Raw genomic sequence first — 19,868 nt, 5'->3', positions numbered from 1 at the left:
TTAAAAATAATATAAGAAGCTGTTTGTTCGCTTCCTAAAAACGGCACGCATTCGCTGTTCTCCGCGGCGCTCGGCACAGACGCCGATCCCAAGCAGAGCTCCAACGTCATCCCGCTTTGAAAGAACATCCCTCCTCCACCTAAACAATTGCAGCCCCTCATCCAAAAAGAGCCTCCCATTAAACCGACTTCATGGCAAGCAATATTCCTGCTGGTTTAAAGTCTGCTGACATCGGGCGTTTTGCCGTTCGGGCAGCCCAGATCGAACGGGCAAAGCCTGTCATTGCATATTGGTGTGAGTATCGTGCGAGCCAGTTGTGATTGAGTGGGACGAATCTAATGTGTGGTTTATGACCGTGACAGGCAACTTCTGGATTGTGAATCAGATTATCGAACGAGGTCTTCATTCTACCGATGATGAAATCAAACTCTATACGACGACCCTCGTGGACAAGCTGGAACAAGTACGTTAGGCGACAACCCGACCGACCTGTGGTTCAGTTTTCTAGGTCGCTGACATTTATACCACCTTAAGTTCAAAAGCGAAAATAACGATAATGATACTGTGATGGATAATGTTGCTGCGAGTGCCTACGTGGAGCAGTTTGGTCAGGAAGTCTTCAATCGCGCGGAGGCAACCATGAAGGCCAACAAGGTTACCAGGTTTGCTCTTACCGTCCTTGAAGCTCACTCTAGATCAGTCAATTGATAATCGCATAGGCAAACGGCAGATACATTCCAAGCAGCAGCTACGTTTCTCGAGCTTTGTAATATCTGGGGCCCACCGGACCCTGAAGTCGCGGCGAAAATCAAGTTCGCAAAGTACCATGCGTTGAGAATTGCCAAGGCGATCAAGGCTGGAGAAGACCCCAACGATTCGAATCCGGTCATACAAGAGGAAGAGAAGGGAGAATTCGATCCGGATGCGCAGATTATTGATGAAGCTGCTTTGCGGCAGCCGTCGGTGGAGGATGTTCCCGATGAAAATGACAGCCTTCAACGACGGTTGGCGCAACAGTCGGCTTTTGATGAATCGCTGCATCCTTCAAGAGCATCTTCTATTCCCCCGCAACCTCCTGCCGCTTCTGTGCGCAATACGGCGCCTTCACCTGGTCAAAATATGGATATCGACACCGAGCAGGGCCCGGCGCTGAATCTCCCGTCGGCGCCAGAAACAATTGGATCTCTCTCTACACAAATCCCAGATCTTCCTGATACGCCCGCCAATCTGGGCGTGCCTCGTTCCTCGAATCCTTATGAATCCTTCCAATCTTTTCCTCCGCCATCAGCGCAGCCTCCCAGCCCACCAGCTGCCTCAAATGACCCGAGCTCCTTTTATAATCAGCCTAGTGCCAGCGTACCTTTCGCACAACCTCCAAAACCTGCTCCTGTTGTACAGCCGACGCCTCAACCTGCCCGTGTACCTGTGGCTCCCCCAGCCCCAGCCCCGGCATATGGCGGACCGTCGAATTCGCAACCGCTTGACGACAACACGATTGCTCTGGCCCAGAAGCACGCCCGTTGGGCCGTTTCTGCATTGACATTTGATGATGTCAACACAGCAATCAAGGAACTTAAAAATTCATTGCGCCACCTTGGTGCGGAGTGATGGTTCAACAGCTCCGTACTCTACCTTTGCCTTGATTGCTTTGGGCACACCAGGTAACAATAGGTCTTGTATATTCTTTCTAGTTGCCGGGGCTTGTGTTTTGTTCTTGTTGCTGGATTGAAGAGTGTGTTTCTGTTACTGTTCTGTAGGCTCTCTATTGCCCACATGCCAATGATGATGATATGATAATATATTCCCTTAAGCAGTTATGTGGCTATTCTTCTATCTCTCATATTTACTACACTTCAGTCTTTCCTCAAAAGGTTGATTCTGAAACCTGATATATCAGTTCAATGCTACTTCCTACCCAATTGTACAATTACCGAGGGCGATGGAAATAGGCCAAAGGATCTTTCTTTATCTGTTCCTTCACCCATTCTATTCACTGCAAGGTCATATTCCAGGTCAGAAGCTTTGTAAAGTGGAGTGAAGGGGAGTTGAATCTTTCAACACAGGTAAAGGCGTGGCCCCAGCCCAACTAAAGACCCCTCAGCATTCACTCTTCAATCTTTCCCCTCCCACAACACTCAGCAGTGTCCCTTGACTTTGCCTCTCGACTTTTTCCCTCTTCTTCCTCTATCTCTCTACACCTACCCATCCTCATCTGTACCACTGAACTCACAAACCTCTTCTTCTACACTGTAGCGTCCAGTCCAAAACGCCAGAAAAAAGAAAACACCAACAAAAAAATGAGCAACAGAAACTCGCAGCGCTTCCAGGCACGAGAAGCCACCGCGGCACCACCCAGCAATCCCCCACTCCAAGGAACAATAACAAACCCACTAAAGGCATTCCTCGACGAGGGCACGCTGAACACGAAAAAAACCTTCCGCAACTTTACGACCTTTTTGGATCTGAAACACAACTACCACAATGAATTTTTGTCTACGGTTTGGGATCATGTTGAGCTGCAGGGGTATACGTGGAAGGATCTCGCAGAGCATGAATCTGAGCGGAAAGCGTGTGCTCTTGGCTTTTTGAGGGTGCATGGGAAGAAGTATTGGGGCACGGATGCGAATCGGAGGAAGTATTTGATGGCGGATTCTTTGCTTGATCCTGAGGCTCTTTATATGTATCCGGAGAGAAAGGAAGAGTGAGTTTTTGGTGGTTCTGGGAGAAGTTTTCTGGTCTTACTGATGTGATGTCGAATAGGTTGACTCGTACGCTTGTGATCCTGTTGGAAAAGAAGGCCAAGGCCAAGGTCAAGGACCACAGACAGTCGTTGGCTACGGTTAGTGATCGAGTCAAGCCAAGTCCTCTTTCAGCTTGATGTGCTAACAGTAGGACTATAGAAGAATAATGATACTCCTTCATCTCCTTCGAAATTCCGTGGCCTTCCAACACCGACGCCCGCTTCTGATCTGCCAAAGAAAGCCCAGCCTCGTTACCCGTCTACTTTCAACACTCCGGGTCTTTCTGATAATGGAAGAGGCAGAAAGAGAGACCGGGAGCCATCCGAAGACCTGGGAACCCTGTTTGAGCGATTCAACCCCAAAAAGGAGGTATCGTCAACTCGTTCTCTCGATCGAGGAAAGTCTGTAGGCCCTGGTGATCGGACCATCCGTCCTTTCAGCTCTATCGCACTTGACGATACACGGGGTAGATCGGTCCCTGCCAAGAAGAGACGGACTGAGGAGAACGATGACGTGGTCATCCTGGACAAGCCCGTCATCCCTAACCTCAATGGCCAGCTCTCAGATTCGTCCGACTCTAGCACCGACGACATCCAGGAGATCGAGACCGTCGAAAAGATCCCCGTCGATCTACATCACTGTCACGATAAGACCAAGTTCTTGGTAACCGCCACCACACAGCGGGATATGGCCCCGGTCTGGGTCCCATTCCAGCGCTTTGACACGGCTTCAGCCTTCCTGGACCGTATGGTGGAGGAATGTGGGCTCCGGGAATGGGATCCTAGTGCGCAGCTGAATGCCGGGATTTGGGCCAGTCCCGTGAAGGCCGCATCGATTAAATTTGAGTGGTCCGGGTTTTACATCCGCGTGCGCACGGGGATGGATAAGGACTGGAACTTTGTGATGAGGGAGCTCCAAAAGGCCTGGAAGAAGGACGCGGGCGCGGAGAACGTCCATGCGGCTTTCCGGATCAGTGTGATGCTGCATGTAGTGTGACTGACCATTAGTACCCTTACAGTACAGTGAAGCAGTACCGAGTGCACAGGTCAGAGGGGAGACATTGCTGGGATTTGTCATTTAGACAGGGAGGGAGGAGGTTAAAAAAGGATGAAAAAGAAAAGAAGAAAAGAAAAAAAAGAAGAGGAAATTTGAACAAAGGTACTATCTCGAATAGTGTACAGTGATAAGCTTGACGACTAGGATAGCCTTGCATCCAACAATCCATTCGCCTTGTCTGATAATAACCTATTTTCCCTTGCGCATGAACCATGGGCCGATCATCCATGGGACAGAATGTAAATCATCCACGGGCGATAGGAAGTCAAGGCAAGCCGAGGCTTCAGGCTTGAAGCTGATTTGACGTCAGGAAGCGATTAGCCAGCCAGCACAGCACCATTTGAGATCGATGTTGTGCAGTTTGTGATCGATCAATAATTGCCCTGGGTGTTTGCTATATTTTCTTATTCTGTCTTTCGTATCCCGGTTACCGGGACACAGGTCAACCACGACTACTGCTGTATAGAGTAAAGACGATGCGGGACGAACCGGAGCGTTGATGAGGACGGGCATGGCGAGTGTCGATCTTGCAACTAGAGGCAAAAAAAGAAGGCGAGATTAGTGAAAATGAAAAGAATAATATTAATTAAGTCTCCATATCACCATTTCCAGAGACTTCAATAGTACCACCCGATATGGAGCAGTGCTATGGGACGATCTTCACGATGCTCCTTCTCATTGCTCGAGTTTCATTGTTGGAGGAAACGATCTTGGGTTCCTGGTGGTCCACAACGCGGCGCTTGGCAGGGGAAAAAGCGCAGTGTGGGTTCGAACGATGAGGAAATAATAAATCACGATGGTGATGATGGGAATTGCTGATCAGAAATGGGTTTTCTGTGGTGGACTGGGCGAAATTTTCTAGAGCGGCGCTAACTCTGCGAGAGGGTCGATGGGATTTCCTCCGTTGGACCGTCGGCAATGGTAATAATGGGCGATGGAGATAGATAGGCGATGATGATGTGGCTGGTGGAAGAGGGAGAGAAGATGGGTAATTCGGTGATGATCGGTGGAAAGACTAGCTGTAGAGGGAGGAGATGAAGCCATTCAGAATCAGAATTTCAGCCATGTTCGTCATCCGAAAAGAAGCATCGAAGAAAAGCGGCGGAAGCGTCGAGAAAACCCAGTGGCTTGGGTCGAGCCAGAGAGCGGGCAGCCAACACATCATATCTCTCTCTCTTAATTATTTACGAGTTATATATTCAAGAAGTGAAGCAGAAGAGAAGATAATCACAACATCCGAGTGCTGCTGTTTCAACCGGTTAGTTTCGCAGCCTGATACGCACCGTCCATCAAAGCGTCTTTTAGTCCGAACGAAAGAATCTCCCCAATCTCTCTCTTTCTTCCTCTCCCTCTCTCTCTTTCTTCTCTTCATCTTCATCCCCTGTCTTCTTCTTCCTTTCTTGCCTATCTTATAAATTCAAAAGAGAAGAATCCCTCGCATTATAGCATCAGCATCGTTCATCCTCTTCATCTTTATCATCTCCATCGCATTCCGTCTCTCCTATCCCCCCCTCCCCCTTTTCTCTGCTCCCCGCATTTCTTCATTGAACTGGATTGGGTGCGGGGTGCAAAGTCGACCACCACGCTGTTTCTAGTCGCCTCTTGCGAATTTATCTGGTCGAATCTATCTACATCTTAATATATTTTTCGCATTATCGCATTTCATCATGGCTGGTGACAAGCCCGCTGTTTTGATCGTCGGAGGTTTGGGTGAGTACCCCATCTGAAAATATTTTTTTTCTCGTATTCAGAGAACAAAGAAAAAATTTCTAATTGCTTTGTTGGATTGCAGGATTTATCGGTCGTCATCTCGCTTTGTACATTCACGAAAATAATCTCGCGTCCGAAGTCCGACTGGTCGACAAGGTTTTGCCTCAACTGGCCTGGTTGGCCCCCGAATTCGAGGAGGCTTGCTCGAAAGAAAAGTTTGTTCAGGCTGATGCCAGTCGGGAACGTGAGTCTTTCACTCCTGCTCATCTTTTTTGTGTGCGATATGCTTACTCTAGGGTCCTACAGAACACTTTTCCCGGATATTCGACCGAGCCAATGGAGAACAGTTCGACTATGTGATCAACTGTGGTGGTGAAACCCGGCATTCGCAACCAGACGACGTCTACGAAGTCCGCAGTTATAATCTTACCGTTGCCCTCGGTCGGGAGACTGCCCGACGAGGTATCAGTTCCTTTGTTGAATGCTCGACGGCCCACGTCTACAAGAGTGGATCGACCCCCCGGAAAGAAGACGATAAACTCCAGCCTTGGCACCGCTTGGCCAAGTGGAAGTTGAAGGCTGGTGAGGAGCTGCAAAAGATTCCCGGTCTCAACTACACTCTTCTGCGCCTACCTCACGTTTACGGTGAATATGACCCTGGCTACTTTGCCATGGCTGTCTGTCTTGCCCGCGTGCACTTGGACTTGGAGAAAGATCTGGAGCTGCTGTACACCAAGGATCTGAAGATCAACACTCTTTACGTCAAGGATGCCGCCAGTGCTTTGTGGAAGGCGGCCGAGTGGAGGGCTAGCAAGGGCAACGATGCTTCCATCCCCATTGCGTTCAACGTCGTTGACCACGGCGATACCCGCCAAGAACACGTGGCCGAGGCACTGGACGCTGTCTTTGGACTGAAATGCGAGTTCCTGGGATCCCTGGTGTCACAGTTTGCCAAGATGAACATGGACGACGTTGTGGATGACATGAACGAGGTGAGCTTGCAGACTTGGGCAGAGCTGGTTGAGAAGAAACAAATCCAGCGGCCGGGACCCATCGGTCCGTTCCTCGAGAGAGACGTTCTCAAGGACCAGGACATGTCCCTCGACGGTACCCTTTTCGAGACCACCACCGGCTGGAAACCCTCTCGCGAGGGATTCAACGCAGACAGTGTCCGGGCCATGGTGGAAAGTTACAAACGCATGGGCTGGTGGCCATAAAACGTACTTGCATCGCCTATTCTGAAAATTGCATCTTTTGGCTGGACCCATCATATATATTAAAGAAAAAACAAAAAAGAGCAAAAAAGAGCATGGTAGCAACCGACCACGACCCATTCATGAACCGTCATATATCAACCACACAGCACGATCCGATCGATTCGACCTCTTCAGTTATATGTCCAGGTGACCAGGGCAGACATACAATCAATCAATTCCACCACACCTGTTTGTCAACCAATCTCCACGCCTGGTCAACCGCTCTGTAATCCATAATTGTTCCTTCTGTCCGCGCCACTTAGCATTGATACACTCTGTGCCTGCCCATGTTGTGGTCCTCTTCACTTCTTTATATCCTTGTTTTCTTATTTTTTCTTATTACTTACTTTCCCCTTCTTTTTGGATGTCATTTTCCTGATCACGATTCTGCATGCACCTTTTAGACTTGAATATAACCATCTGCAGAATGAGCATGAATATCCCTTTGCATGGCTTTTTTTTTTTTTTTTTCTTTTATTTCTTTTTGTATTGCAAATATAACCTTCGAGTTTGAGTATATAACTCTTTCTTATCATCATATTTTCTTTTTTTATATTTTTCATTTCATTTCTTTTTTTTCTCGCATAAGCGGCGAGGTATGACAGCACTCGCGGCATGAAGCGTTGGCCGTGACAAATGACTTTTTACATTTCCTGCTGGCGTTCTGTGAACTACATACCTTGAGCATATAGAAGATAAGGTCTACATTGGATATTATGCTTAATTGCTGGACATTATCGAGTTAAGACTCAATTCATTCTCAACTGCATAATTTGATCTACACTACATATGTATTTCAACAAAACATACAAAAAAGGATACTAGATAGCAGACATAAACAGCACCATGCAAGATATCCTAAATCAAACAACAATCGCCATAATATCCTTCTTGCAGCTTTCAAAAACCACCCCCTCATCTCCCATCTTCTCCAACGCCTGCCTAACCCACCCCTCGGCCTTTTCATAAACCAGCTCCCAGATATTCTTCAAATCCCCATTCTTGGTTCCCAGATACCCCATTGCAAGCAGTGTAGCGAAGACTGTAGCCTCCTCAACTTGGGGGAATGCAGAATCGTCGACACTCTTGCCGTTGTCTTGGAAGAGCTTGGCTAGGTTTGTCTTTGTCTCGGCGGGGTTCAGTTCGAGGATGGTGAAGAGGGGATCAGTCCATTCCCAGGATCCCTCAAAGGTTTGGAGGTTGATGAGGGCGCGGACTTTGCTGGTGGGTGTTTCTGGGACTGGGGCTGGGGAGTGAGCAGGTTGCCCGAATAGACTGCCTGAAGTGGGGGTGGGGAGTGAGCGTAGACCTGCAAAGAGGCCTCCAGAGAATGGATTTGGGTTTGTGTTTGTGTCTGGATTGGTGGTGTTGGTGTTGGTGCTGGGGTTTGTGCCACCGAATAATGATGAGCCTGTGCTGGTGGAGTTTGCCAGTTCAAATTGACTGCTTGAAGTGTTTGAACTGGGAGCTGGGGGTGGGGCTGGGGTTGGGTTTGCGCTCCCAAAGAGACCACCTCCAGGGGTGGTGTTTGTGTTGGTGTTGAGGTTTGCGCTACCGAATAGTGAGACTTGAGGCTTTTCGAAGGGGTTTCCTGAATTGGGGGATGAGGTTGCGTTTCCAAAGCCTCCTCCGGAAGCTGTGTTTGACTTTGCGCCTCCAAAGAGACCTCCAGAGGTTGTCTTTGTGCTGGGAGTTGGGTTGTACATATAGCATGAGCTAGTAGGGGGTGGTGCATAGCTGGGTTGACCGAATAAGGAACCACCTGAGGATGAGCCGAAAGCAGATTTTCCGAATAATGCTCCACCAGCAGGTTGACCAAATGATGGACCAGAGCTTGTGCTGGAGGCAGGGGCAGGAAGGGTAGCAGATTGTCTGGAGGCAGGGGCAGCCAGTTGATCGAATACGGAACTACCTGAAGATGAGTCGAAAACAGATTGTCCGAACCCTGCACCACCAGCGCTTTGCTTTCCAAACGGATTGGAGGTTGGGTTTGCACTCCCGAATTGTTCACCACCGGCAGAGCTGAATGGGCCAGGACCTCCAGATCCACGGGACCTGAAACTGGCGTTTCCAAACTCGGTAGACTTTAAATCCGCAAAGGATGCTCCAGGCCGCCCGAATGGCGATTCACTAGGAGCAAAAGCAGCTCGTCTACCCGGGGGCGACATTGCAAACCGTTGTTCGGAAACCACGCCTGGTGGAAGAGACCCTCGGCCTGCACTGGAAGGTGATTTCCTTGCCTCATTTTTGATGGATGCCGATTTCGGCACCTGGGTCTGCTCAATTGAAACGGGCAACTCGGTCTTTTCGTTAGTCTCTGATGGGTTTTCAGGGTCGTCTTCCAATGCCACGAACGAGCAGTGTTTCCCGGTGACTTGGAACTTGATGCCGAGACGTTCGCATTCACGACGGGCAATCTGCCGCTTTGTGTTGGCGTGTAGGTGCTTGAGGGGGACTCCGTTGTGTTTGGCGTCGACGAGCCAGCCGTGTTCCTCTTCGAGTTCGATGACGGCCTTGCGGGAGGCGAGCTGATGGATGGTTTCGCCCTGGCCGATGTCTGAAATGGGGACATTCAAGAGCAGCGGGCCCTGCTTGGAGGTGGCATGGAATGCGACTGACTTTGGGACTCGATCGGAAGACTGGGGGTCCAGGAGAATGTAGACGGTGGTCCTGATGAACGGATACAAAGGCGGGATCTTGTGCGGTGCTTGGATGGCTTTCGGTGGGCGAACGTCGGGGATTTCCTCAGGCTGAATAGCTCCAAGACCAATGTCGGGTTCCTTGAAATCGTCAACGAAGAGGGAAATGGGGGTTTGTGTATCTTTTTGGGGGTTTTCTTTTGGAATTTCCGGGACTTCCTTTTCTTTCTCATCGGCCAAGGATTCAATTGACAGTGTTTCAGTGTCGGACGTGAGGACTTCAAAATCGTAGTCTGAGTCTTCATACTCAACCTTCAGCTTGTAGTCGTAGATATGAGGAGTCAAGGCTCCCTTGAGCATCCGTACAACCTTTCTATCAAGCTCCTCATGGGCTATCACAGACTGGGAGAATCCATTTCCTGCTCTAGCGATGCCCTCGATGAGGGAGTGTGATGCCGAATTGCCAATTCCAAGAGAAAAGAATCGCGCACTGTTATCGGCAGACTTCTCCCGGACAAAGCTGAACAATGCTTCTTGTTTCCGTATCTGTCCATCTGTGAGTATCAGCACCTCGAGCTCCCTGTCGCCCATACGGCTTTCGACAGCCGCCTCAACAGCGCCTTGCATTTCCGTGCCACCCATGTTAGCAAAGACATTGTCGACAAATACGAGAGCCTCCTTCAGACTCGATGCATCGTAGGCTTTGCTCCTCTCCCACAAGAAGGAATGGTAGTTGCCAAATGAGCAAATATTGAAGCAAACGCCGACAGGCAGAGATTTCAAAAAGACCCTGAGTGCGGCTTGCAGGCTCTGTATCTTGTCTTTCATACTGCCACTCCGATCAAGAACAAAGATAAGCTCTGGCTGAATCGGCGGCAGACTAAACTTGGGGACAAGAGTCGCCATCAGCGCTCGCTGGCCGGGAATGGTGGGATGCGACTCGAGCAGGGCTCGAGGCGAGTCAAGTCCATCTGCCCTAACGACGAGGACAAAGTCGCGTTCCAGCAAGACATCTCCTTTGGCTATCTTCAAACTGGCAGATGCTTGTGATGGCTCGAAGGCAGAGTCTTCCTCTTGCACCGAAGAGATGCGGCCCAGAGAGACTTTTACCGGGTGACTTGGAGACTGCAGCTCTCGGATGACGGATGATTTCTCCATCAACACATCAGCTGTGATAGAAATGCCTTGTGACTGTGCAGGTGAGCCACGGGATGCTACCCAGTCATCCATGCCATCAAGGACATTGCTATAACGAGGAGCGATGGTATTAGGTATCGTGTAACGAGTCCCATCTGTCTGGGCGTCCTGCTTGAGATCCCCAACAAAGGTGATGTCCACTGTGACTTTCTCTCCAGCTGGAATATTGCCCAGTCTGATGGAGAAGCAGTCAGAAGCACTATTTGACTGATCCAGAATGCTGGCTAATTTCTTCTCAGACACGGCGTCTTGATACTCGACGTTGGCCTGTTCTTTTGTCTTGACCTGGCTGTGCAGGACTCGACTACCCACCTGGCATTTGAAGCCTACCACACTTACTCCATCATAGAGGGGGAATGCATAAGAGACCTCCTCTAATAATCTGCTAGATGGGTTGAGAAAAGTCTGGGTGAGGGTGGTGCGCGCAGTCGAAGACAAGATTGTCGCATGGGCTTTGAGGGCGACTTGGGGGAGATATTCCCACCGGTATTGGAAAAGATAGCGACAACCACAAATAACTGACATGATGAGTGTAATGATATTATTTATGGGATATAAAGATGAAAAGAGAACAGAGAAAGAAAAAATAGACGAAGAAGTGGTCGAAAAGGGGTTTAATATGGTTTGGCCGTCTAGGCTACACAGCCTGCGGAGGGGAAAAATCCGACGATTGCCTGAGTCACAGAAGGCAGCACCGTCAATTGCTGGATGTCTCAGATTATCACAAAATATCGTCGAATATTACAGGCCAGTGTTATCATTATAATGATAATAATAATGAATCACTTTGAGGAATCAGATATATATAACCACAAAGGTGTTATGCTTAATTCATCCAGCTGTGCGAGATGTATACTCATGAGTCCATGTCACCATTCCAGATGCACAGCCCCAATGGCCCGATAGACAACATCCATCGAACTGCTGCACTGTATACTCTCTTGGGTATACTCGATGACATTTATAGTACTCCATTTATCCAGATCATGGTCCCACGATATGAGATACGTTTGAAGCGACGGGCTTTCATGTCGTATGCGTGCGAATCGTTCCAAACACAAAATGATCCCACCATCCAGTGCTGCCCGGCGAACTCGGTAGTTGTCACCCAATTATATTAGGTTACTCGCGTTAGATGACACCCGGTAGTCTGTAGAGCATCCCACACTATGCTTGCACCCGCATTATACGTTGTGTCTCCAAGATATTTCCCAGTCTTCGATCCAGCGGTTGCGCACCATCGGCATCGCTTGACAAGCAGAGATGGAGCCGTCGAACCAGTATTCCAAGTATCCTCTTCGTGGAAACATCTTATGATCGTCTCATGGTTCGTGGGGTTAGGGTCCGGTTCTCGTTTGAAGGAAGGGCTGGCTGGGCCTTTAAAGCCAGTCCAACGCAGGGCACGCGAGGAAGACTGTTGCCCAAGGCAAAACGTGTGGTCCTACTGGAAAAATCCCTAGGATAAATTGTTGAGTGCATCTCAATGAAACCCCCAATCCTTCCTTGCTCTCGTTGTCACCGGCCTTGAAGTCTCGGACGTGCAGTTTCGAATGCCCGCAATCCATACCATGTTCTGGCCATTGCAGAGATGCTACCATGCCAGCGGGAGATCGTGGTCTCTTCTAGCAGCGGTTCCCAGTGTAATTTGTTCCTCCCTGCATAGAACCCTAAAGTGAGACGTACCCATCGCGGCATGTACTGTCTCGCTGGTGTCGGAAACGCCACTTTCCACTGCGCCAATCTTTCCCTCCGGCGCAGTGCAGAGAAAGAAGTCAGCCAGCCAGTACCCCTCCTCCCCCACATTGTTGTTGTCGTGCCTTTGGCATGCGAGGAACCTGTTCACTCTGCTTTTTGGTTAGCTGAGTCTCAGGCGTCAATACCATGACATCCTCAATCTATTGTTAGCGAGTATGAGACTGAGACACCGAGGACTGATCGCGCGCTAAAGTACCCTGGGGGATACCCTTCTCTGATAATAATAGCTGCTATCCTGGACGCAAAGCTATCCACGACGAATTATCATACTCTCTTCATCGCTCAAGGCCGTGCGGGACTCAATGCGAGATGGTCGAAGTCGGTCTCGCCGACGATGACGTAGCGGCACTCGCGAGGGGATTCCCGACTGTGTGATTGAAATGCAGTGTGACACGATTTTCCAGACTTCCAGCCGAGTCAGGAGAGCTGGATGGGAATAGAAATGTTTGGATTACTGATCTACCTGGCCTGGCTGGCTGGACTTGGAGACGGACAAACACACACCGCAACCCACGTCCCACCGTGGCGTCGACCGAGAATCAGAAGCGGGAGAGAACTGGATCATCACTCCAGCTGGAAGAACATGAGTCGAAGTGATGGAGAAGCTGGATCTGCTTGGTTAGGTTTGTTTACAATGTGTACGGCTGGAAACACAATAAAACAGTATGTAATTCCCGTCTGGTAATACTAGTACAATACCTACCGAGAGGATACCGTGTAACCATACCACGACAAAGTTAAACTTTGGTTCGACGGGTCTCCTTCTGCTGTGGATACTTAGATTTAGGTAGCCAATCATACTGCTTTGGAAAACGTTTCCTTGACAATTCTGCTTTCGTCAAGTTTCCAGTACCTTAGTAGTAGTAACCTACCTGAGAGCCCGTACAGCTGAATATCACTAGTACAAGATGTGTCTATCGCCAATACAGGTTTTATTACTGTTTCTCCGGGAAAAACCAGGCCAAGACTGCCCGCCGTATCTCTTAATGCTGGTAATTTTGGGAACTTGTTTGCCATTCCTTCTATATCTTGACCATTGACTTGAATCATTGGCTTTAAACACAGAATTAAAATGTCACCTACCTGTTCCTCTTAGTTACCTCATCCAAAATGAGATTTCCCAGTTACTAAGTATAAGAATACATCTGTGGCGTGTAGTATCTGCGAACCCCCTAATGCGAGGGAGGAATGCCATCGCCGGTGTTGAAGAGATTCTGGCGCGATTTGCACGGGAAACGGCACTTGTTGAATGCATATGGAACCACCGAGTCAGGAGTGGTGTTTCTGGCCTTGGACGAAGACTCAAGCTATATGGATGTGAGTGATCTACTACAATGGCATCTTGTCTGATCTTTCTAACCTAGTATGATGAAGGCGAACATTGGCAAGTCATTACCCGGTGCGATGGTCAAGCTGTCCGAGGGAGACCATGGCATGTTGTGAGTGAAGACGAGAACCCTCATGCTTGGGTAAGTTGATCCATTCCAAACCCCCTCTTATGGACGAAAGATGCTAACTGAGATTAAAAGCTACCTTGACCCAGCAGTACCCTGACTTTGACGAGGACGGGTTCTACTGCACCGGCGACATTGTCCACCGCGAAGGAGACAGTCATTTCTGGGATGGAAAAGCTAAAGGCGGCTGTGAGTCTTTCTTTATCCCTGACTATCTTTCTCTATAAATACTGGCATATCCCTCAGCAGTTATCCAAGTTAGTGATGAGCACATACCTGGCAAAATCATAGAGTATAGCCTCCTCAAACTACCCTATACCATTAAAGGAGTTATCTTGTTAGTCCTATCTGATAATGGACCAGGACAATTCACAGCCCTAATCTAACTATAGAAAAGCCATGTGAATCTGACTCTGGATGCATTGCAGTGAGATCTCTCGGCCTCGTTGCCTGCGTCTCATCAACCAACCTTGCTTCATGTTCCGCGCGATGATGGAGTCATTCCTCGATTGGCGGAAAAGGTTCCACTAAACAAAGCAATTCAGATGTACTTGAGCTAAGCGGCAGGACCGTCATGCATAACATTTGAATACCGCCTTGAGAGGTGACCAGCTTGCATTAGTATTGTCGATCGATCCTAGGTATGGAGGTAATGAACCGTGCTCAAGGATACACGTATTAATCGAGACTGGATTGAGAAACAATCCACTTTGTTTTCTCAGCTCTGGTGGGTCCTTCAGGCCAACAATGTGAACGCGCTAATACACATTCGGTAAGGTGTAAATACTTAAAGGTATCAATCTGTATATTATCTTATATTGTTATGGATGTGTTTGGGTGTAATTTTGTTTTAAATCGCCCAGATTGACGATTGATAACAGGATTGCTGTCAGCCCTGGAAAGCGCATCCTATGACATGGTGATCGAGGTTGGCTCTCACCCTGACTGCCATGAGAATGGACGGAATTGGATTCTTGCACCTTATCATCGGTCGTGATGAGAGGACCCAGGCTCGTGTTCTTGCCTTGTCCGAGAATAATGCTTCTGTTGTCGCTGTGCCATCGACTTGGTGCTCTGCCCTTTCCAGCAGTGTTCGCGAGGGTCAGGAGGCTGCTTACATGAAGGCCATTGCCTCTGCTCTGGCTGCCGAGTACCTGGTTCAGCAGGCAACACCAGCATTCTGGTTCACGAAGCGGACAAGGTGCTCCGCAAGACAGTCTCGGCTCACGCCAGTTCCAGAGGCCTTCGGTCATACTTGACTACCAGCAAGTCGAGCAACTGATCTCCCGAGACTATCTACCTGCATGAGATGGTGCCTACCCACAGGCTCATGGATGTTTTGCCCCAGGATGTCTCGGTGGCTGCTCGCCTGGATGCCGGCTTGGACCGCGCCGTTGCTCGGGTTGAACAGATCCTGGGAGGATCGCCAACAAGCTAAATGTGGCTTTTAAAAGGGATATATACGGAGTTACTTTAATGATTTTATAGACGGCATGTATTATAGCGATTGAGTCATTTACCATTTTTGGACATCTCAAGTTTACCTACTACAATACTTCATCCCGTAGACATTTCTCCCCCACCACATTCCTTAGTTCATCATCCAGTAAAGACAACAATGTCTGATCTGACCCTTTGATCATCCGCGATGCATCATGTAGAGCGGCGGGATATTCGCAGCTGAACAACAGCATTTAACGAGAGCTGGATCTCCTCATATTCTGTTTCTCTTTCTTTTATTTCATCTCAATCAAAGAAAAACCTCCCGTCAAGATGACCGTTACCGTTATCAACTCGTACGTATACCAGATCCATGCCCCTCGTCACTGCTAATGTCGATCTTCCAGCCACGCCGAATTCAAACAAATCATCAACAGCGGCAAGCCCGTGGTGATTGATTTCTGAGCCCGCTGGTGTGGTCCTTGCAGAATGGTCTTTCCTGATTTCCAAAAGCTCGCCCACAAGCCAGAAAACAGCCATGTGGGATTCTACAAAGTCAACGTCGATGAACAAGACCAAATCAGCAAGGAAGTCGGCATCAAAGCGTTGCCGACTTTTATTATCTTCCACAATGGTGTCAAGGCGGGTGAGGATGTTGGGCGCAGTCCGTATGAATTGGAACAGCTGGTTAAGCGGGCGGCTGCTCTCTAAGCTGGACTGACGGTGTATATCCTTGCAATTAAACTGATATGCATTGTTTTGCTTTGATCGTACAGTGCTCAAACGTGCCCAAATCCTGCGTTTCCATCTAGAAGCGCCCTATATTCCAACTGTCAGGACCACCTCGATAATAAAATAAGATATTTAAGATAGATAGACACCAACTGGAACGACAACAATCCGACCCCAAAAGAACCCATCTCCCATCCTCCGTCCCATTTGAATGTGGGATCTTGGAGATGGCCTGGGGTGCAGAAGTGGTTTGCGCCGGGCCGAAGAAGCCTGTTGCGTTGGGGAGTTTGTGGGCGATGGGGGTGCAGTGGACGAAGTGGACGAAGTGGGCGTGGCTTTTGGTATTTATTTTTTGTGTTGTAGATGGTGATGAGGTGTAATCATATCTGATGATCGACCACGTAAGGCGTATAGTCGTTTTGGTCCTGTTGGTCAGTTTTACTGCTGGAGAGTAACAGATACTTACTACGTTGGTTGAGAAGGCAGGGGATTGAGGATTTCTCCCCACTTGACTGATTCCCCTCATTTAACACATGACATGGTCGAGAGTTGATAAATCAATGTTGCTGTATAGTGAGATGGTTTATATCCGTAAATAAACAGTCAGGCCTATCGTACCGATCTTCCGGCAAACATGATTTCACCTCGCAAATCCATGGGCTATTGTCACAAGCCAGCATATCCATAAAGCCATCGGCATCACAGACGAACACTGTGATGAATTAAGCGGTTTCTCGACTTGAGATTTCACTAGATGCAATTGCAGATGCTCTTCATTTTGACATACGGCCTCCGCTTGAGTTTTTTACTCAGAGACTGGGCAAAATGGTGGTTATGGACTATCAGGGCGAATTCTTTACTCTAGTCATCTATTTGCTACGATAATTCATAATAATATACACATCGTCCCCCTCCATGGGGCTTGATGATGTTGCCGTGGAACCTTGGGAGGATTGCTGGTCTTCGAGGTGCCACCAAAATCTCTGATGATGAAGATTATTCTGAGGATGACGGAGACTTGTTAATGTACTGTCTTTAGGTCGCTACCTTGCTCTCTGATTGCAATTCATATTCCAAGTTTGAACCATTCATGCTCTTGGACCTCCTTTGTGGACAACCGCTCCTCTGGTTTAAACCGAAATAACTTCCTCAGCAGATCAATAAAGATTTTCTTTTCCTCTTCTGGAAGTCCGGGATCCCATGCTTGAACAAGCCTTCCATCGGGTAGTTCCCTCAAGACATCCCCACCCCCAAGTCGGTCTTCGATAGCCATTTTATCGTTCAAATCAGGGACTTGAACTGCACGTCCTTCGGAATCCGGCTCGTCTTTAAACCACTTCCGCCGGTCTTTCCAGGTTGTTGACCACCATGGCTCGGGTAAAACCCCTAACATCAAAACCATGTAGTAGATGTATTCATCGGCCTCGTCGTCAAACATGTTGAACAGTTTTTCTCCAGTTCGAATGCCGTATAATGTGCAGCCAAGTGCCCATAAATCACTTGCAATGCTAGGCTTTTCACCAAGAAGGAGTTCAGGCGAGCAGTAGCTTTTTGGAGTTCCCAGTTTATCCGGTGGGTCTGATTCATTGAATGATTCGCCGAAGTCAATGATGTATATCTGATCAGTGAAGTACTGACGGTCAACAGATATAAAACTGATGGGATAGACAAGGTATCTTGCTGCACTCTCTGGCAATGGCTTCCCGGAGTAGGTGGTGACGTCGGCTGTTACTGGTTTGTGCAATATTTTGATAACTTCTTCCTCTGACAGGCCATCAAGACCCGTCATACGGAGGAGTACATTATGCGGTGTGAAATCTAAAATTTGTTAGATATTGAAAGTCTAGTGTATAGGCGGGACTAACCTCCATGGCAAACGCCAATATCATGCAATGCAGCCAAGGTCTTAACAGTTCGAAGCGCAAGCCTCCGCAATATCCTCTCGTCCCCCTCAAACGTCCGGATCGCAGAAGAAATCATCGGCCCAGCCAGAGGATATACAAAGCACCAATGGTCTCCATTTGGGCCTTTGACTTTAAATTGATCGAGTGGCAGACAAATCGAGTCATTGTCAATCTTCTCAGCTAATTTGTTGACTTTCAGCTCCTTACAGTCATCACCTGATAAATCAGCCATGAGAATTTTCAGTGCCACATATTTGGGCGTTGGATCCAGGATCTGACATAGCCAGACGTTTCCAAATCCTCCATTGCCGAGTTTGTGAATCACTTTGTATTTCCCTTCGCCAAGTCGATCGCCCAGGTGGACTGGGTGGTGACCACCAGGTTCGTAGTCCCAGACTTTCTCTAAGTCCTCTGGATCGTCATGGAGCTGTAAATCGAATCCAGGACTTTCAGCAGGGAAATCTTCAGTGTTTTTCTCAGACATAGCTGACAATTCGCGGTGCCCTTTGATGATTAGGCTTGGTCTCGTCGGTTTGGCTAAAGACGGTAGTTTTGATGAAGAAGTAATTGTTATGATTCTGGCCACGTTGCAAAAAGATTGCTGGTGGGCTGTGCAAATACTAAGTCTATTATAATAGAAAATTTGACGACAAACAGCAAGTGACAGAGGGCGAGAGCGAGAGGGGATACAAGCCAATATCCGCATGTGGTGAAGATCAAGTGGTCGCGAGCGGATGCAGGTAGATTTATTTTGGTCACAGCTGGAACTAAGGTAGCGGCGGCAATGTGGCCCGTCAACCTGATTGGGTACTATAGCCGCCAGGATGTCGCCACTTAGCTGTATGCAGATATGATTGGATGTTGAAAATAGACTTAAGTACTGTGTAGTTATATCACATCGATAGAATTTCTTAGCGAATCCTGGCGTCTCGCCGGCAGCTCAGCATCTTGAAAGCACAGGCAACTTATAACTTGTGACAGGTCAATGGCATGGCGCCCATTGTTGACTATTACGTGACCGAGCTTTTCCCCCATATACTTGACAATCTATCACGCGGCGATAGAGCACATCACTTTCCAGTTTTGGAATAAGGACGATTCGAACAGTGGCATTGTTCGGCGTCAAGAACGGCCCTGGTTCTTGTGCAAACGTTGTATCCAATCAATCCGTCAAAGTAATCGCTATAAGAAACTATGGTTGTTTCAAAATCCTTCGTACCATGCTCCATTTTGCATCGATATAATAGGAATTTATAGTGAATATCGCTCACTCAAGAAGTACAAATAGGCAGTCTTTTCCAAGCATGTTTGGATCATCCACAGATTCCAATTGACATTATTGTTCATATACTTTCCATTATTGCATCCCTTTTATAGATATATATATAAATATTCTACAATTCATCATGCCGAAATTGACCCACAGAAGTGGCACTGGAACTGTTCAAGACCCAACAGTGAGTATCACAAAAATCTGGGCTAAAAGCCTGTCACTCTGTCTTCATTTTCTCCAGTGGAATCGCCTTCTAAAAACTTGTTTCTTGATAGATCGGCTGGAGCTGTTCCATCCCGAGCGACAAACACCGGGGTCGAGCCGACGCAATTGATAGGGTGTGCCGCGAGGCCTGTCAGATTACCGGGTCAACAATGGTCGCTGTCAGGTTCGTAACGATTCTTTTAATCAGTTTATTTCTTGTTCCTAACCAATAATCACGCTTGGTACAGGCAAATCGACCATAGAACAACACACAGTGCAAGTGACAGACGCCAAGGTTTGCCATCGAAAGCGGCTGATCCACATATCACTGTTTATATGGGCAATGCTGCAACCGGCCAGTGGACACATGCAGCCCATCTGAATGTGGTTTATGACTCTACAGGCATACCCGTTCGCTTGTCCAGGCCAGAGGAACGCAACATACCAAAAGGGGGACCAAACCCAGAGCTTTATAGGTTGAGAAAACAACCAATCTTTAGCTAGCAA

The 19,868-nt window shown here is 48.2% G+C and overlaps 8 protein-coding genes across 8 annotated transcripts; 6 read left to right on the top strand and 2 right to left on the bottom strand.

Annotated features, from left to right (window-relative positions):
- Positions 1 to 191: 191 nt before the first annotated feature.
- ASPWEDRAFT_105945 (uncharacterized protein) lies at positions 192 to 1,608 on the top strand (the record flags this gene model as incomplete). The annotated part of the gene is made up of 4 exons (XM_040827770.1): positions 192 to 294; positions 363 to 463; positions 535 to 662; positions 720 to 1,608. 4 exons carry the CDS (start codon positions 192 to 194, stop codon positions 1,606 to 1,608), a joined length of 1,221 nt encoding a protein of 406 aa, XP_040693420.1.
- Positions 1,609 to 2,297: 689 nt separating this feature from the next.
- ASPWEDRAFT_169569 (uncharacterized protein) lies at positions 2,298 to 3,737 on the top strand (the record flags this gene model as incomplete). Its single annotated transcript, XM_040830479.1, has 3 exons — positions 2,298 to 2,701; positions 2,761 to 2,839; positions 2,901 to 3,737. The coding sequence occupies 3 exons, from the start codon at positions 2,298 to 2,300 to the stop codon at positions 3,735 to 3,737; spliced, it is 1,320 nt and encodes a 439-aa protein (XP_040693419.1).
- Positions 3,738 to 5,464: 1,727 nt separating this feature from the next.
- Positions 5,465 to 6,724, top strand: ASPWEDRAFT_106293 (NAD-dependent epimerase/dehydratase family protein; the record flags this gene model as incomplete). Its single annotated transcript, XM_040827794.1, has 3 exons — positions 5,465 to 5,507; positions 5,590 to 5,751; positions 5,814 to 6,724. The coding sequence occupies 3 exons, from the start codon at positions 5,465 to 5,467 to the stop codon at positions 6,722 to 6,724; spliced, it is 1,116 nt and encodes a 371-aa protein (XP_040693418.1).
- A 944-nt stretch (positions 6,725 to 7,668) lies between these two features.
- ASPWEDRAFT_97047 (uncharacterized protein) lies at positions 7,669 to 11,076 on the bottom strand (the record flags this gene model as incomplete). The annotated part of the gene is made up of 3 exons (XM_040839619.1): positions 7,669 to 8,354; positions 8,526 to 8,801; positions 8,919 to 11,076. Coding segments are annotated over 3 exons (3,120 nt in total), but the record flags the coding sequence as incomplete, so codon positions are not given.
- Positions 11,077 to 13,542: 2,466 nt separating this feature from the next.
- ASPWEDRAFT_25541 (uncharacterized protein) lies at positions 13,543 to 14,194 on the top strand (the record flags this gene model as incomplete). The annotated part of the gene is made up of 4 exons (XM_040832741.1): positions 13,543 to 13,671; positions 13,719 to 13,823; positions 13,901 to 13,997; positions 14,058 to 14,194. The coding sequence occupies 4 exons, from the start codon at positions 13,543 to 13,545 to the stop codon at positions 14,192 to 14,194; spliced, it is 468 nt and encodes a 155-aa protein (XP_040693416.1).
- A 564-nt stretch (positions 14,195 to 14,758) lies between these two features.
- On the top strand, positions 14,759 to 15,246 carry ASPWEDRAFT_169565 (uncharacterized protein; the record flags this gene model as incomplete). Its single annotated transcript, XM_040830478.1, has 2 exons — positions 14,759 to 15,040; positions 15,100 to 15,246. The coding sequence occupies 2 exons, from the start codon at positions 14,759 to 14,761 to the stop codon at positions 15,244 to 15,246; spliced, it is 429 nt and encodes a 142-aa protein (XP_040693415.1).
- A 335-nt stretch (positions 15,247 to 15,581) lies between these two features.
- On the top strand, positions 15,582 to 15,959 carry ASPWEDRAFT_169564 (thioredoxin family protein; the record flags this gene model as incomplete). Its single annotated transcript, XM_040830477.1, has 3 exons — positions 15,582 to 15,604; positions 15,656 to 15,698; positions 15,762 to 15,959. 3 exons carry the CDS (start codon positions 15,582 to 15,584, stop codon positions 15,957 to 15,959), a joined length of 264 nt encoding a protein of 87 aa, XP_040693414.1.
- Positions 15,960 to 16,735: 776 nt separating this feature from the next.
- On the bottom strand, positions 16,736 to 18,606 carry ASPWEDRAFT_37576 (uncharacterized protein). Its single transcript, XM_040834718.1, has 2 exons — positions 17,846 to 18,606; positions 16,736 to 17,798 (listed from the first exon to the last, which is right to left on the bottom strand). Exons 1-2 carry the CDS (start codon positions 18,366 to 18,368, stop codon positions 17,047 to 17,049), a joined length of 1,275 nt encoding a protein of 424 aa, XP_040693413.1. The 5' UTR covers positions 18,369 to 18,606; the 3' UTR covers positions 16,736 to 17,046.
- Between the last annotated feature and the right edge of the window lie 1,262 nt (positions 18,607 to 19,868).

Source organism: Aspergillus wentii, assembly GCF_001890725.1.
Source record: "Aspergillus wentii DTO 134E9 unplaced genomic scaffold ASPWEscaffold_2, whole genome shotgun sequence".
Classification (NCBI taxonomy): Eukaryota; Fungi; Ascomycota; class Eurotiomycetes; order Eurotiales; family Aspergillaceae; genus Aspergillus; species Aspergillus wentii.
The sequence above is the reverse complement of the archived record's forward strand: the minus strand, read 5'-3'. Positions and strand labels throughout refer to the sequence as shown.